General features: G+C 38.7%; 1 protein-coding gene across 7 annotated transcripts in view; it reads right to left on the reverse strand.

Annotated features, from left to right (window-relative positions):
• KIAA0825 (KIAA0825 ortholog) overlaps positions 1-16,296 on the reverse strand; it is a 242,669-nt gene that overhangs the window by 28,885 nt on the left and 197,488 nt on the right. The window contains exons 20-21 of one of the 7 annotated variants that reach the window (XM_077347608.1): positions 14,475-14,594; positions 11,191-11,346 (exon numbers count right to left, since the gene is read on the reverse strand). The exons of 5 other annotated variants lie outside the window; for them this stretch is intronic. In XM_077347608.1, the coding sequence (XP_077203723.1) occupies positions 14,513-14,594 (82 nt within the window). In that variant the 3' untranslated portion in view covers positions 11,191-11,346; positions 14,475-14,512. Of the gene's footprint in view, positions 1-11,190; positions 11,347-14,118; positions 14,595-16,296 lie in introns of those variants that run through there. One more of the 7 variants, XM_077347607.1, reaches the window with a different exon arrangement.

Below are 16,296 nucleotides of genomic sequence, written 5' to 3' on the forward strand. Positions count from 1 at the left end.
GTAGAGTAGTGTGCTTATTTTTTAAAAGAAATATTGTACTTCTATTCTACTGGCATACTTGAGGTAGCTTACAAAACTTAGAAATATAAACAATATAACAATCCTCATATAACATTCTAGCTGATGACTCACTTTTTACCCAGAGTTTCATTTGAGAATCCAAATGTGACTTCTGATTGGCTGCCCACTGCAGTCTCTTTTACTAACTTGACTGTTAACACCACTAAACTTACTGGCAGAAATGCTTAGGATCATAGCAAACACTGCATCCTTCAACACAAAGCCACATGACAGAACAAGCTGAGTCAATGAAACAGGAAATGAACAAAGGTTGGGTCCAGGGGCAACTTTAAGACCAAGATAGAAGCTTTTGGGTGCATGCACACTTCTCCAGATACTGGAAAAAATTGTTCAGAAGAGAGGTGCTTTTGAATGAAGTTAAAGCTTTCCTTTCTTTCTTTTCTAATCTCATGGGGCTGTACTTACAGGAGCTGCAGCCCAGCTTCTAGAAACATAGGTGCAGAAAGCTAAGGAAGAACAAATTCAGGGGCTGCAGTCTTCATCCACTCCTAACCAGGTTCCAGTGAACTCTTTACTGTCTATTTTATTACACTTTGTTTTGTTGATTGAGAGGTAAACATCGACAAAAACACACTAAGGAAATTCTTCAACAGCAAAGTCTTTTAGAAGCATTTATCCTGCCTCAGCATTTGAACAAACCACTTTTGTTTAGTCCCAGGATGCAATGTAGCCATTAGTACTATTGCAATAGAGAGCAGAGCACTATGAGAGAAGATGAGTCAGCAGCACACAAAGAAAGATGCTTACTCATAAGGAGACCTCCCCACTGCTTGCTTCCCAAGCCAGACCAGAGGCTTCTGGCAGCGAGTAAGGCCTCTGCCTTGCAGGTGATTGTCTCCAAACAGGCAGAGTTTACTGGGGTCTAAGAAGATTTATTCAAGGCGTGAGCTTTCGAGTGCAAGCACCCTTCGGGTGCAATCACGCTTTGAATAAATCTTTGTTGGTCTTAAAGGTGCTACTGGACTCTGATTTTATTGTGCTACTTCAGACCAACAAGACTACTCATTTGAAACCATTTCTTTTGTATTATTTAGAATCATAGGGGCCATACAGGCCATCTAGTCCAACCCCCTGCACTACAGGCTGAACATTCCCAAGTCCCTCAACCTATCTTCATAGGGCTTGGTCCCTTGGCCCCAGATCATCCTCGTTGCTCTCCTCTGTACCCTTTCAATTTTATCTACGTCCTTCTTGAAGTGAGGCCTCCAGAACTGCACACAGTACTCCAGGAGTGGTCTGACCAGACTCACTATGATCAGTATTCAGGTATTTGTTCTTCTCAACAAGAGAAGAGATAGTACTATGAGAAACACAATTACATGTAAAATCCAGTAAATATATATAAAGGTAAACGCATCCCCTGTGCAAGCACCGGGTCATGTCTGACCCTTGGGGTGACACCCTCTAGTGTTTTCATGGCAGACTCAATAAGGGGTGGTTTGCCAGTGCCTTCCCCAGTCATTACCCTTTACCCCTCAGCAAGCTGGGTACTCATTTTACCGACCTCAGAAGGATGGAAGACTGAGTCGACCTTGAGCCGGCTGCTGGGATTGAACTCCCAGCTTCATGGGCAGAGCTTCAAACAGCATGTCACTGCCTTACCACTCTGCGCCACAAGAGGCTCTCAAATGAATGTAGCATCTAGCAAATAGCCACTAGCTACTCAAAACACAGCAAGAACAATAGGGTTTGGTGATAAAAACTGTTAAAACAAACAAAAAAAACCCCACTAAGTTTATTTTACAAAATCTGTGTTTTAAAAAGATTTTGTATTGTTTTACACCACTCTTTACATACATGTAATACTTTGTGAAGTACATTTCAGTCATAAGTTAGAAAGGTGGCATTGATTTAATTGATAGGACATGAAAATATTGTATTTGTTATAGATATGTCTGGTTCCTAAATTTTTTGGATTGTAGGGTGCCAAGATATCTTAAAGAGCAAGATAAATTTGTGGATAACAGATTTATCAAAGGTTATTAGCCAAGAAAGTTCTATGTTCAGCAAAAGTATACCTCTGAACAGTAGAGGCTGAGAACAAAATAAGATAATTATGCGTGCAAGTGAATTTTCTCAGGAATTTGACACAGAATTTATAGAAACAGAAAACTGAACCTCACTGGTCTTCTCTCATCTAGGAAAGCAATTCTTATTTTCAAGTTCACAGAGATGAAGTTTACTGATAAAATTCAGGCTGAGATCTAAGTGTTTCACCAAGTGTTTTCTTGCTTCATGAAATTCTGAATACTAAGATGAGTAGTTAAAGGTCATAATCTGAACTCAAGATACATCTGATTAAAAATCACTCACAGCATTTTATATGTACATCTCTAGACAGAATAGTCCACACTTGAGTTATATTAGCCTTTTTTCCATCTGAGAAAAGTCTTTCCCTTTGCTACCACTGACTTTTCTTCTCAAGTAGTTACTTTTTGCTTGCTTCTTTGAGGCTGAGCAGGAAAGGGGGGGGGGTTGTTACCTTAACAAAAGCTTTTGAGCTTCTGCTTATCTTGAATTTGAACTAATTACTTTTTCTTTTTAAAGGAAATGTTTAATACATAAAAAATAAACCTGACAAAGTTTATACCTGAGACAACTATAGCTCTGGCCTATTAAAAGGCACAGAAAGACTGTTTACACCATTGGTCCATAATTCTTCCCATTACTTTTCTCCTCAATTTACACCCTATATAAGTTAGCTGAGTCATATAAACACACAAATACAGAAGTAAAGGGGAAAAAATACAATGTTGCTAATAAAGTCCATAAGGAGAGCATTCCAAAGAAGATACTTCTTGGTTTCATTGCACATGACAGTAGCTAGTTGGTTAATACCAAGAAGGGTAAATTAACTCTTCCTTAATATGCAAAGTGGTTATTTTAAAAAAAATACATCCCTTCTAATTACTTTTTGTGTGTTTAGGGGGTTGTTTCAAGAAAACAGAAAAAAAATTCAATTCAGCACTGGGGGAAATCTAAACAGGTATGTTGATTTTTGTGAACGGCCACGAGCCATTTTGGGAGTGGCTGTTTAGAAACTGACATGTAGATAAATAATTAATTAATTGGATTTTTATTAATTTAATTTCTGTGCGACCACTACTAGCCAGATAGACCTCAGGGGTTCACAACATTAAATAAAACATTACTGGTTATAAAACAACAGTAAAAAATCCCTCCCCCCTCCCAAAACTCCTCCCTACTCAAGCCTGCTATCAACTGCCATACATTCAGAGAATGATGTGGACTGGAGTACTGGAGGGGGGGGGGCAATTTTTTGTCTGCCCTGCCTTAACCAAAAGCATGGCAAAAGAGCTCTATTTTGTAGCCCTGTGGAACTGACTGAGCTCCATCAGGTCCTTAGCTCTCCCGGGAGCTCATTCCACCAGGCAAGGGTCAAGGCCAAAAAGCCCTGGCCCTGGTCGAGGCCAGGAGCACTCTCCATGGGCCAAGGGTTTCCAACATATTTGTACCTGCAGAGTGTAATGCCCTGTGGGGGGGCATTAGGTGTAAGATGGTCTCTCACATATATTGGGCCCAGACTGCAGACAGCCTTAAAGGTCAAAACCAGAAAATTAAACCTGATCTAGTACTCAGTTGGTAACCAATGCAGCTGCCTCAGCACCGGCTGGATGTGGGCTCTCCACAGTGTTCCAGAAAGAACTCTAGCAGCCGCATATTGTACCAGCTGTAATTTCTCGTTCAAGGTTAAGGGAAAGCCCTTACTCTCAGGACCTGTGCCTACCTGTCACATCTAGAATCTAGAATCACACCCAAATTCCTGGCCGAGTGTGAGGTCTCCAGTTGCACTCCATCCTGGGTGGGTAATCATGCTTTCTGATCTGTTCCCTTCCTACCAAACCACAGCACCCCCATCTTGTTCAGGCTTGGCTTGACTTCCTGGTTTGGAGTTTTCCATGTCTCCAGTGGTTATTTTAGAACTACGCCAACAGCAGAAAAATTATAGTCAAGTATGCCACAGACCAATATATGCTGTTTCTAAAGGGTCCCTGAAAAGCCATCATAAAGGCTAGATGTGCCCTTGTGACTCAGGGTCATTTGAGGGCCTTGTTTGAGACCAGGAGCAGTGAGTGATTGTATGGGATAGGAATAGTGTATAATAGCTAAACAACTTTCCATGCTTTCTGTGATTGCTTCCTATAGCATTTCTCAGTTATGATTTCTGGTAACAGGACATACTACTGCTAGATGTATAGAGCCAGGACCGGAGTTGTCATAGGAGAATCAACCCTATATGAATAGTGGACAATAGGCTACTCTCCTAAAAACATTTTTCTATGAGTAAGCCCTCATGAGTAATATGGGATTTACTACTGAATAGACCTGATTAAGATTGCTCCCTTAGACCATTTCCACACCAGAGGCTTCATGCCGGTCTGCAGGCTGGAGTTTGAGCCGGAACAGGTTGCCTCGCCTCTTCCTGCTCCCTCACGGGGGAGCATTTAGCCAACTGTACTTCCTCTGCCCTGGATTTGTGCTCCCACATTGCACCGAGTGCAACAAAGTTCCCAGTGCGGAAACAGTCTTAGTGTGGTAAATGAAGGGCTGTGTTACAATATGTGCTAAAAAGTCATGAGGGTCTCTTGAGGTGACACATAAATCCAAGCATTTCCTATGGGCAAGTGTGTGTACAACTCACATTTAACATAATGCAAACATGTGCAGGTTCCTGTACATGCATATTTGGAAGCACAAAAATAAATATCCATACACACACATTTTAAGTGACTTCTATGGTAAACAACCGATATATCAGAGTCTGGATAATAAGAGTTTTGTTGTATCTAAAACCCTACAGCTTACACATTTGATGTTAGGAAAAAACTAACATTTGAAATAATTCTTTAAAAGAAGCTCTACAATTTTGTGCTTAGCCTGTTAATCCATAATCTATTCAAAACAAATATCTTAGAAATGTAGAAAACAAGCCCCTAGGAATGAAGACAACAAAAATATGAATCAAACGTTGAGTGCTGGAACTGTTCTCAATGGACAGTTCTCAGTAACTGTTATGGCAGCCTCATCTCATCTGCTTGTATCTAAGTGCTTGGATTGTTAGTAAATAGTGAAAATTTTATGATGGCATAATATGCAGCAGAAATATTCCACAAGTATGCTATATTACATTATGCATATCATCTTTAACTAATTAAATGCAGAACAAAAGTAAAACTGTAATGACACAAAGCCCAACAACCCTGCCCCCTGATTACCATTTCAAATTTATTTTGTCAAACTATTATTTCATTAGTAGCTGATAGCTATCCATGGATATTTCCCAATTTTTTTAAACACATTATTTTGCTTAAGAGGAACCCCCCTCCTAAACTGGAACTATAGACCTGAAAATAACTAGAAATCAGCCCCCTTGATATGGCACCTAAAATAATGTAAATGATATATGAATAATATTAAACATTATGCCAATGAATTGTATTTTAAGCTATTGTGTTTAGCATTGCAATCTTCATATATGCTTCCCATGAAAGGTCTTTACATTGCTGCTATCTGACATTTCTGACAGAATGCAGATTTAGACTTGCCAACTAAGTTTGTGTTCCTCACTTCTATTTGTCTGTCAGCAAAACAACTCATAAACAATACTAAGTGAATTCAGGACTCAGAATGAGGTATGCAGTGCAAGCTAAACAGGAGAGCCATTTGCAATTTAAAGTATAATTCATCATAATGAAAATGTAAAGCAGTAGTTCTGTTTTATTTGGCATGGCAGGTTAGGAATCCCTGTGAAGCAACATTGAAGCAACGAATAGATTAATAATTTAATTTGGTTCAGAACTATGCAAGTGGGGCACCGCAAGCCTTTTATTCTGTAACCAGCTGCTGACCCTAATATGGATCAACCAATTAGACATCTCTATTTAATTGTTGGGTGACCGATCTAAAACTCACTAGGAATTTTCATTATAAGCAACATGCAGAGGCCTAAAAAAATCATAGTTATCCCCCTGGTGGAGATGCCTGGATTGATAGAAACATACACAGGAGTTCAGCCCTCCAAAAAGAGATCATTTTAAGCTGTGTTCCGTAAAAGAACATCTTAATATAATGAGGCTTTTTTTCAGTCTCTCTTGGCAGAGCTTCAGCCCTCTCAGATCACCCCACACAAAGCAAACCATTCGTCTGAAGTTACATTTGCTCCTTGTTATCACAACTTATGCCACTTAATTCATTATTCAACGAATTCACTTTCTTGTTTATTAGATGCAAGGTAGCCGCTCTTCCCTACAGGCCATGTATGCAAAAGACTGCTTGTAATCCTGTCACTTCAAACCTCTCTAGGCTTTTACGTTGCTTCAGGAATTAGGAAGAAAGAAGCAAACAATTTAGATTTATTCATGCAGGTATTAAATTTGTATATGATAAAGGAAATAAGAGTAATACTACACAGAAAAACAAAAATGGTTGCTATAGATTCGAGGAATATGCTACACCACATATTTGTGAAAATTAGCACAATTCACAAAAAAGCACAAGAGATAATGCTGTCTGTCTTCAAAAGATGATTTAAAGTACTGGTTTCTCATATTGATGCTTATACAAAAAGTTACAATGCAAAGGCTGAAATATTTAATCTAAACTCAACAAAATAATCTGCCCAAGGACCTTTCCAATTACACTATATTTGAAAATAAAGAATAACAGAACATTAATTCTGTAACAATATTAAATGATAACTTGATTTGATGTTGCTGTTGACTGTTTATATTTACTAATCCACTCCAGTAAAATGCATTGTGTGTGCTATGCAACAAGAGAAATGCTGCAGCATTTTTCTCACTATGCTACAAAAAGTCACAGGTCTTTCAAATTGATTCTATAATGCTATGTAGAAAAGATCATTAAAATGCAAATGAATTACTGAATCAAACACATTTTCAGAGCAGCCTAGTACAATTAACATTGTATAAAATTATCTACAGTATTATGCACAATACTTTTATATAAAACACAAAAGGATACAAATCAGGAACTAATAGTTAAATACTACATCCTACAGTAGAACCTTCAATATATGGCCTCACCATTTGCTTTATAGTATCTTTTTGACTACATACTGGCTCCTGATATTTCAGTCCCCCTTTATTAAGTTGCTAAATAACTCCTTAGTGGGTTTACTTAATTTGGTTGCATGAAGTTATGCAATTCTTAGATGTGTCACTCTGCACTATTCAGTAAAGGGAGTAGCTATCATTTCTAGGTTATTAATGTGCATTATGAATTAGCAGTTCAGTGTGATCCCACCAACACAATTCCCAGAACACAGAAAAGCCCCCAAAGCAAGGGCAATTGTGTAAAAGGACAATTTACTGAACACCTCCTGTTAATGTGAAAACTTTAAAGGCAGTTAATTTATGATCACAGCCAGGCTGATATCAACAGAAGCAATATAAAATACTTATATTTCTACAGAAGACTACAGATTGAAAATTTGCTTTAAAAATAGAAGCATTTGACATTTTTGCACAGAATAAATATAATGAACTATTATGATTAATGAAGTGCATCTCCTGAATAATTAACCTTTTCTCAATGGCCACATACAGGTTTCGGGAATACTTTCTGTTCATTATGACATACAGGAAAATATCAGACTCATTAAATATAATATAAAATCAATCCTTTTCTGCCACTGGGATATCTAACGAGATTTGTCACCCAATCAGTCTATGCAGGATTTTAAGAAATCTTTAATTTAGTATTTAATGAAAACATTAACAATTATTTAACTCCTACCTAGAATATACAACTTTATTATAGTGATCTGGAAATATACTATTATTCTATATTGTAAAACTCTTCTATTTTTTTCACTTGGGAAATTTTAGAAGTCACCTAGTGATTTTATAGCATAACAGTAAGCTAGATAAAGATATTTAAGCTGTCAGTATAAACTGCTTCTGTTTTCATTTTGCATTTAATTTCAATGCCAGAGTCAAGACATAAATTTTTCATCACCTGCAATGCTATGAATAAAAGATTAAAAAAAGATCTCAGAAGAAATTCTAACACATGCGGTGCATGCAGCACATTGTGCAGACACAGTATGCATAACTAGATGTTTAATTTTCATCATTTCTCCTACGTCAGAAACATTATTATTTGGGTTAGTACATCACACGGTTAATTTCCCATATTTTAGCTCTACTAAATTAAAGTTTTGCTTGTTTCTGGACAGATAACCTATTGAGAAGGCTTGGAATCTGTACCAGACACATCTAATAGTTGAACCCCACAATATTTTCTTAGCATAATAATAGGAATGTCTGCTGTGATTGAACTAAGCTCACCAAAATATTGTACCCTACACATATTTCTATTTGTTTTGAAAATTAGTAGATATATTTCCTCTTATGTTCAAATAAATATTACTTAACAGTCTAAACCTAATTTTAATTCCTCATTAAAGCTCACTTCATCTTGGATGTGATCACTCCCAGGAGATGAAGTTAGGAACACGCTCTTGCAGCATCTTTTATTTAGCACTTAAGAGTGCTTTCTGTAGTGCTATGCATTTTCATATTTTTTATTAGCACTCAGAGGGCCTCTGATGAAATTCACTTTATCTTTCCACAACTAGCTCAGATGCAGAAAGCTTAGCAGTTGTGGAATTCACCTTTTTCAGCAGTTAAAAAAATAACACAGATACTTGAAATTGAATGTGTGATGTTTATAAAGATGAAAACTCTGAGTTACATAGGAAAATTCAGTCCATTTAAGTAGAATACTGATTTTTCTTCAATGCACATTTATGCATATTTTGGAAAATTATGTTATATATCTTAGGCCTTAGAAATAAAATAATCCCCCCACCCATCAGATAAATTATAACATTTATTTTAAATTAAGCTTCAGCAGTAGGAAAGACCTTGATCCAACTGAACAGCTATTACAGAATGGAAGGCATATGCCTCCTGTGACCGTATCCAGCCTTATTTGTGCTCCAGAGTGTGCGTAACTTGCATTGAGCTATGAAGGATAGCTGGATGGAGATACAGGAGGTCCCTTGGATTTTCTGTTCCCCTGAAGGTTAATCATGCCGTCTGCATACATATGGGCAAGAGAGGATGAAAACAGCGACCCTCTGATCTGCATAAGACTCCTTCCCATGAAGCTGTTATGCTTGTATCTTGAGTGGATCAAGCCCTACCCGTTGCATTTAATAGCATGCACGGTGTAATCCTAAAATGATTTGTACCCTCCTAATGCAGTGGGCATCAATGGATTTAAAAGGTATTAAGCCTGCACTGGTATAGTGTTAAACAAAAAGAGGCATAGGAATATGAAGCTATATAGATGAGAACAAATAATATTGTACTTTGATTTTAAAAACAATCTGTTTGCTAGTTTTAAGGTTTTAACTATTTCTACTCTCAAAAATCACCCAAAAAAGTACTATATTTGTGATGCTCATGGATATATTCCATATATATTGTTACTGCAGCAACTATCGCATGCAAATTGCATTATGCTGTAATAGTATAAGTTGGCTGAAAAAATCTTTGAAGTTGACAATTTATGGTGAACTTGGGAGGTAAGAGAAAAGTCAGGGACATGGAAGAGTAAATAATGAGGCTTACATGATTCAGGAAAGGTTTTGTTAACAGGTTTCTAAGGGACTTTAAGGGACATGGGAGGCAGCCTGATGAATCAAGAGACGAAAACTGCATTAAGACCATAATGGTAGAAGGTATGGAGAACAAACGGAGAAGAGACAAAAGGCTAACAATGGAGAAATTATAAGTGTGAAGAAATATGTACCATAGTACATCAGAGATGTGAAGAGCGTTAAATATAAGGCTTAGAATGTTGAAAAGAGAATGAGTTTAAAAGAGATTAAAGCATAGTGATGGGAGAATAAGAAGATTTAGAAAGAATGATTCGGGTTTCACTGGACATATTAAGTACAGGTCCATAGATACAAGGGTAAAAGGAAAGAGTATTTCCAGAAGTATCTTACATTTCCCATTTTAATTGATAGCGATTGGAGTTTATTTAAATAAGTCTCTATCCCTTTTCATTGTGGAGAAACATGAGAAAATGTACATGTGAAGCTTTTGTTTGGATTATCAAGGAAGGAATGAGGGAGGGAGCGCAAGTTGTTTAAAACTAGATCACTGAATTATTTCCTCCCAAAATTATCTTCCATCTGCTCCTTCTGCCCCATAACTATTTATAGGAGGCACATAATGAAAACATGGGAATTTGTTGGTTTGGGTCATTACTGTAATGGCCAAAATAGAAATGCAAATCTGGGATTCTTGGGAATCATGAACCTTCCTCCCTTGAACAACCCAGGTTTTTTTAAACAATTTTCCCCAAGTTTGAGTGATTACCAGCAATGCAGCATATGCTTGTATTTCTTTGTTTCTACTGTTTACCCAGGCTACAGTTTCCCCCCCTTCCAATCACTCCTTGCAAAGCAGGAGCTCATGGTGCTCCTGATTAATAATCTCTGGAGACAAGCTGTAGAGAACTGCAGTTCTCCTTACCTCCCTCACTTGTGGGGGGTGCAACATTTTGTTTCCTTTTCAAGTATGATTGTTGGAGGCACCTTATTGAGGGACTTGTAAAAGTTGATCTCTTGGTTCAATTTGATTTCTTTAGTGGACAGACAGCACTAGCTCCACTGCAATTTTGAAGTCATCTGGCTGAAAAACAGCCATTCCAACTGCTGGAAGAAATGTTTTTTTCATGCTGATGGATGGCACCAGTTCTTCCCAAATGGAATCTGTGGAGAGAACTCTGTGTGCAAGCAAGCATATATTTTGGGGTCTGTAAAAATTGAACAGTTTGGTCAAATTTGCTTCACATGTTACTTTAGAGATGGATGTCTACGTTTTGTGTAAATTTGGAGCCATTAGCTTTACAAACAGCTGCCACAGATCCTCCAATAGATTTGCTTTTCAAAATACTTTCTCAATATATGCACACACATGGATTTGAAACGCAAACTGGCAATATCCTCTATGAACATAAGCCATTAAAGAAAAAAATTCCCCGCATGTATCCTGAATATAGAAGTATAACAAATTTGTTCTTGGCACACACCTGTTTCTTCCTGAATCCTTTGCTTCTTTCTTGGATGTTTCTCTTCTCCTTACTATCCATAATGATGTCCTAACATTGGGTAGGAAACTGAAGAGAAACCCACACTATTTGGGGGTTGCCTCCTCTGTTTGTAATGGGAAATCTGCCTCAAAAGTAGCTGGTGTCATGGGACTGGAGAGGAGCAAAAAATAAATAAATATTCTGTTTTACTCAACCAAGTCAAATGTCTGTCATTCATTCATTCGTTCATTCAATACTCCCCTGTTCTCTCTAGTGGGAACTCAAAGCAACTTACAGTGCTTTCTCCTCTATTTTATCTTAACATTCCTGTGAGGCAGGTTAGACTGAGACTGTATGAATGACCAAGGGCATTCAGAAAGTTTCCATGTGAAGTACGGATGAAACCCAGTTCTATCTGCTCATGAGTGGCCAGCCGAGTATTCCCTCCAATTCTTTGGCCAAGTGTCTGGGGGCTGTGATGAAGTGGCTCTAGCAAAATTGCCTGAAACTCAATGACCAGAAGAGGGCTGGGAAGGAAAGGGCCAGATGAGGAAGTGTGCCTTCTTTGTCTTGATGGAGTGCAGCTTCCCAGGAATGTGGGAGTGACCTTTGATGCCTCCCTTACTATGGAAACGCAGGTCACTGTGGCTGTGTGCTGTGGCCCCAGAACACTTAGCCACAGTGGTCCACATGATGGTCAGGTCAGATTACTGTAACTCGCTCTACCTGGGCCTTCCCTTATCCCGCATCCGGAAATTGCAGAACAGGGCTCCATGGAAAGCACATATACAACCAGTTCTCCAACAGCTGCACCGATTGCCAATTGAGTTCCAGATCAGGTTTAAGGTGCTGGTTCTGGTCCCTATGCGGTTTGGGATCTGCATATCTGAGGGACTGCCTCTCTGAATATATCCATTGGAGGCCTCTCCATTCTGATAACTTCAACTTGCTGACAAGTTAGTGACCAAAACGTATGAGGAAAGGTTGGGGAAGCTTGGTCTGTTTAGCCTGGAGAGGAGACAACTAAGAGGGGATCTGATAGACATCTTCAAGCATTTAAAACGCTGCCATATAGAGGATATATTTATCTATTTATTTATCTATTTATTTATTTATATATTTATTTATCTATTTATTTATATAATTATCTATTTATTTAAGATTTTTATACCACCCTTCCCTACAGCTCTGGGCGATTTACATAAAACATATAGAACATTTACATAGAACAATATCAATATAACATATCAGTTAGAACAAACAACTTTGACAAGCCCTCAGTAGGTTTGATCTCTCAGTCTGAGGGGGGTGGGGACCTGTAGATGTTTTGAGTCAGTCGGCCTCAGGAAAATGACTGGTGGAACAGCACCCTTTTGCAGGCCTTGCGGAATTGTGGAAGTTCAGGCAGGGGCCTGATCCCTTTGGGGAGCTCATTCCACCAGGTGGGGGCCAGGACTGAAAAGGCCTTGGCCCTTGTTGAGATCCGATCTGCCTCTTTAGGGCCAGGGATCTGTAGCCAGTTGGAGGTGGCAGAGCACAGAGCTATTCCGGGGGTATAGGCAGGGTGGCAGCCTCTCAGATACACTGGGTCCAGACCACACATGGCCTTAAAGGTGATTATCAAAACCTTAAGCTTAATCTGGAATTCAACTGGGAGCCAGCCAAGTTCCTGGAGTACCGGCCGGATGTGAGATTTCCATGATGTCTTAGTGAGGATCCTGGCCACGGCGTTCTGGACCAGTTGTAGTTTTTGAATCAAGGATAAGGGTAGACCTGCATAGAGCGAGTTGCAGAAGTCCAGTCTAGAAGTGACCGTCACATGAATCACTGTGGCTAGGTGCTCTGGGTCCAGGTAGTAGTTTGGCTTGGATCAGGGGTAGTCAAACTGCGGCCCTCCAGAGGTCCATGGACTACAATTCCCATGAGCCCCCTGCTAGCGAATGCCGCAGTTTGCCGCAGTTTGACTACCCCTGGCTTGGATGTATGCTGGAACATGTGCAAAATGCTATTTACTCACTAGTGAATATCCAGCTTCTTTTCTCGCTTCCTTCAAAATCTAAAGGGCTGAAAAGGCACAATATTTAGGCATGATTAAGCTCCAGAAAAAGCAGTAGTTTACTACAGATAGCCTTAAGCCCCATCACTTCCCACTATTAAAAAAAGTAATGGGAGACTCTGGGGTGAGCAATACAAACAGTTCCATAAGAGATATTGACTGGAACTAAATTGGCCATACCACGGTTTCACCTGGCTATGTTGTGTGTCATCACTTGAATAAATTACGGCTTATGTGTTTTAGAAGCAACATCTGCACTCCACATCTTAGCTCTTCATACGCTGAGAGGCAATATTCTAACTCTACCACCCTGAGAAAGTTCCTCATTGCATCCCAGGGAGTTGAATTTACATGTGCTTGGTGTGCAGCTGAGAAATTTCCCTGCTGCATCCTGGAGAGCTGAGTTTGCAAGAACTGAACACAACAGAAAGATGTGTCCATTGCATCCCCAGGGGTCTGAATTGCAAGTGATGCCCTAGCTCCATTGACAAATGTAGATTTTTTTTTTAATTGGCATTTCTCAACAGAACCAAAGTGCTGTGATGGTCACTTTAGATATCTGGATAACTATAGTAGAACGGAAAATAGTGGGGATTAGGAACACCACAGTATGATACAGATGAGAGGTGGATCTTACCAATACATGCAGAGAGGAAAGAGCAAGTTTGGTGACAATAAAATAAAAGTAGCAACAGGATATTGTCACTGTTAGATGCAGCAAGAGTAGAACAAGAAAGAGTCAAAGGATGAGTCCATGACTATATGCTTCAAAGGTAGCAAAATGAAAGGAAATTGAGGACAGGATTTTAGATGAAAATGTGCACGCTCAATCCACATTATATTCAATTTCAGATGAAGCGATGATAAACTATGGTCAAAGAATTCAGGGAAAGAGAAGCTGTGACAGAGGAACATTGGCCAAGGATTAAACCAAGGGCATGATCATAATTTTGCATTGTAAAGGTAAACTGAGGATTTGGGTCATATGAGATAATGAGATAGGAATCAGTACACAGAAGGAATCAGAGATCATTAGAATTTATACTGCAAGAATTAATACTCCAAGGGTAAGAGCCAGAGACTTGACTCAAAAAGATGATGGAAAACCAAGTATTGTTAGAAAAAGACTGTGCCAAGGCTCCAGGGAGGTCAATACATTGTAGCAATGTGGACAGACATGTTGTTATTAGAAACATTTATAATCAAAGTACAAGTTTTAAACTGCCTATTCAAGATCCATCACCTTAATCTGTGATTTCACTAATTCGGGGCCAATCATATTCAAATAAATTGTATTCCATGAATTCTGTTTGTACTGCTGTGGCTTGTGAATGATGTTGAGCACGGATCTGGATCACAGTCCCTGTAATAAACGGTTTCATAAGCTTTAAACAAATGGGAGGGAGACAAAAAATATGAACTTGGATTTCCTCTTTTGTACTTCTTATGTAATATCTCAACTGGAAAGATGAACGCAACATATGTATTCAAGATGCAACTAGAGGTAACAGTTCTTAGCTCAACTGTCACCATAATTTTCGATCTTGCACTGTTTCTTTTAGTAGTATACTGTTCTGGCAGGAGTTCATTTTGATTATATCTAACCACATTTTTTATTGGCCTGGTTTCCACTGACCAATACTAGCATAATTGCCTTCTCCATGGTGTTGTATTCCATGAAATGGCCAAAGTGAGCCAGAGTTTCATGAGTGACCCAGGGCAATCTGACATTTTATTACTATAATGCAATCACCATCGCCATCGCGAGTATATATAATGCATTTGATATCTTCACAATTGTTATTATGACATGTCTTTTTTATTTTTGCCTTTTTTAGTGTTTAAGAAAAGACCAGCGTTCTTGCTTACTTCTTTAACCTTTGTAACCAGCTACTCTAGGCCTTCCTTAGTTTCTGATAGGAGGGTAGCATCATCAGCATGCTGAATATTTTTTATATTCCTTCCACCAACCTGGGATATGCCGAAGGTCAACTAATAGGAGAACTTTTTTAGCTTACTAAAGGTTTATTGAACAGGATCAAAACCTGTGTTCAGCTTCAATCTCAACAAGTTTTCCCATTCTCACCACATATGTATATGATTTCAAGGCTGGGCTGGGAAGGTTAGCTCCAGGTAGCAGATTTTTCATATTCTTCATTATTTGCTATTCTCCTTGGTATAATGGAGCTATTACTTTCATATTGAGTTTTCTGTCATCACTAGATTGGCATTTTGCTTTGGTCAGGAACGCAGGCTTTGGGCGTATGTTAGAGGGGACGAGGCCTTCTTAAGAGCCCCAGGGTAGTAAGGCATCGTATGCTAGCCCAGCAACTGGAATGGGATTCTTCACACCTCCAAATAGATGGCCAAGTGCATAGGGATCTACCTGCTTTGTACTTCTATCCTCTACCAGTCTTCCTCTCAAGTTTATCAAGCAACTTGACTATGCTGGTAAGTAAACTGCCGCCCAACAGTGGGATAGCAGGTCTCTGTCCTTCAGTGTGAAACCTGGATGTAAGGTCTGTTCATCAACGAGCTCTTTAAATTGCCCCCATTATTCTTACCTCCTTGGGCAACAAGTAGATAATTTATGTGTCTACTGATATATGTAGTAAAAGGAAGTATAAAGGGAGAGTATGCTTGATATAAGACAAATATTGCTAGTTTTCTTATTTTAAGTATAATTAGTTTCAATACTTATAGAGGAGAAACAGCGTATTTTTTCCATACAATATCCCAGGAGAAACATAATTTTAATATATCCTTTTCTAGATCCCTGGTACTATCCTGGATTGACAGGAAGAATGTGAGCAATTCTCAAGCAAGGACATATATATTATTAGAAAACAGTTAAATGTTTATAAGTGGATGAAGTTCAGAATATAAATTGAAGACACCTTCTGTTTCTAATAATTCTTCTATTACATTTCTTCCAACATAAAATGTGTGCAATGATTTTACAGATGTTTTCTCTGAATATAAGGGGAAAATAGAGGGTATATTCAGCTTAGATCATTTGCAGATTGAATCCATGGCTCCATTAATTCTGGAGTGATTTATTCTTC

This window comes from Paroedura picta, chromosome 7 (genome assembly GCF_049243985.1).
Source record: "Paroedura picta isolate Pp20150507F chromosome 7, Ppicta_v3.0, whole genome shotgun sequence".
Classification (NCBI taxonomy): Eukaryota; Metazoa; Chordata; class Lepidosauria; order Squamata; family Gekkonidae; genus Paroedura; species Paroedura picta.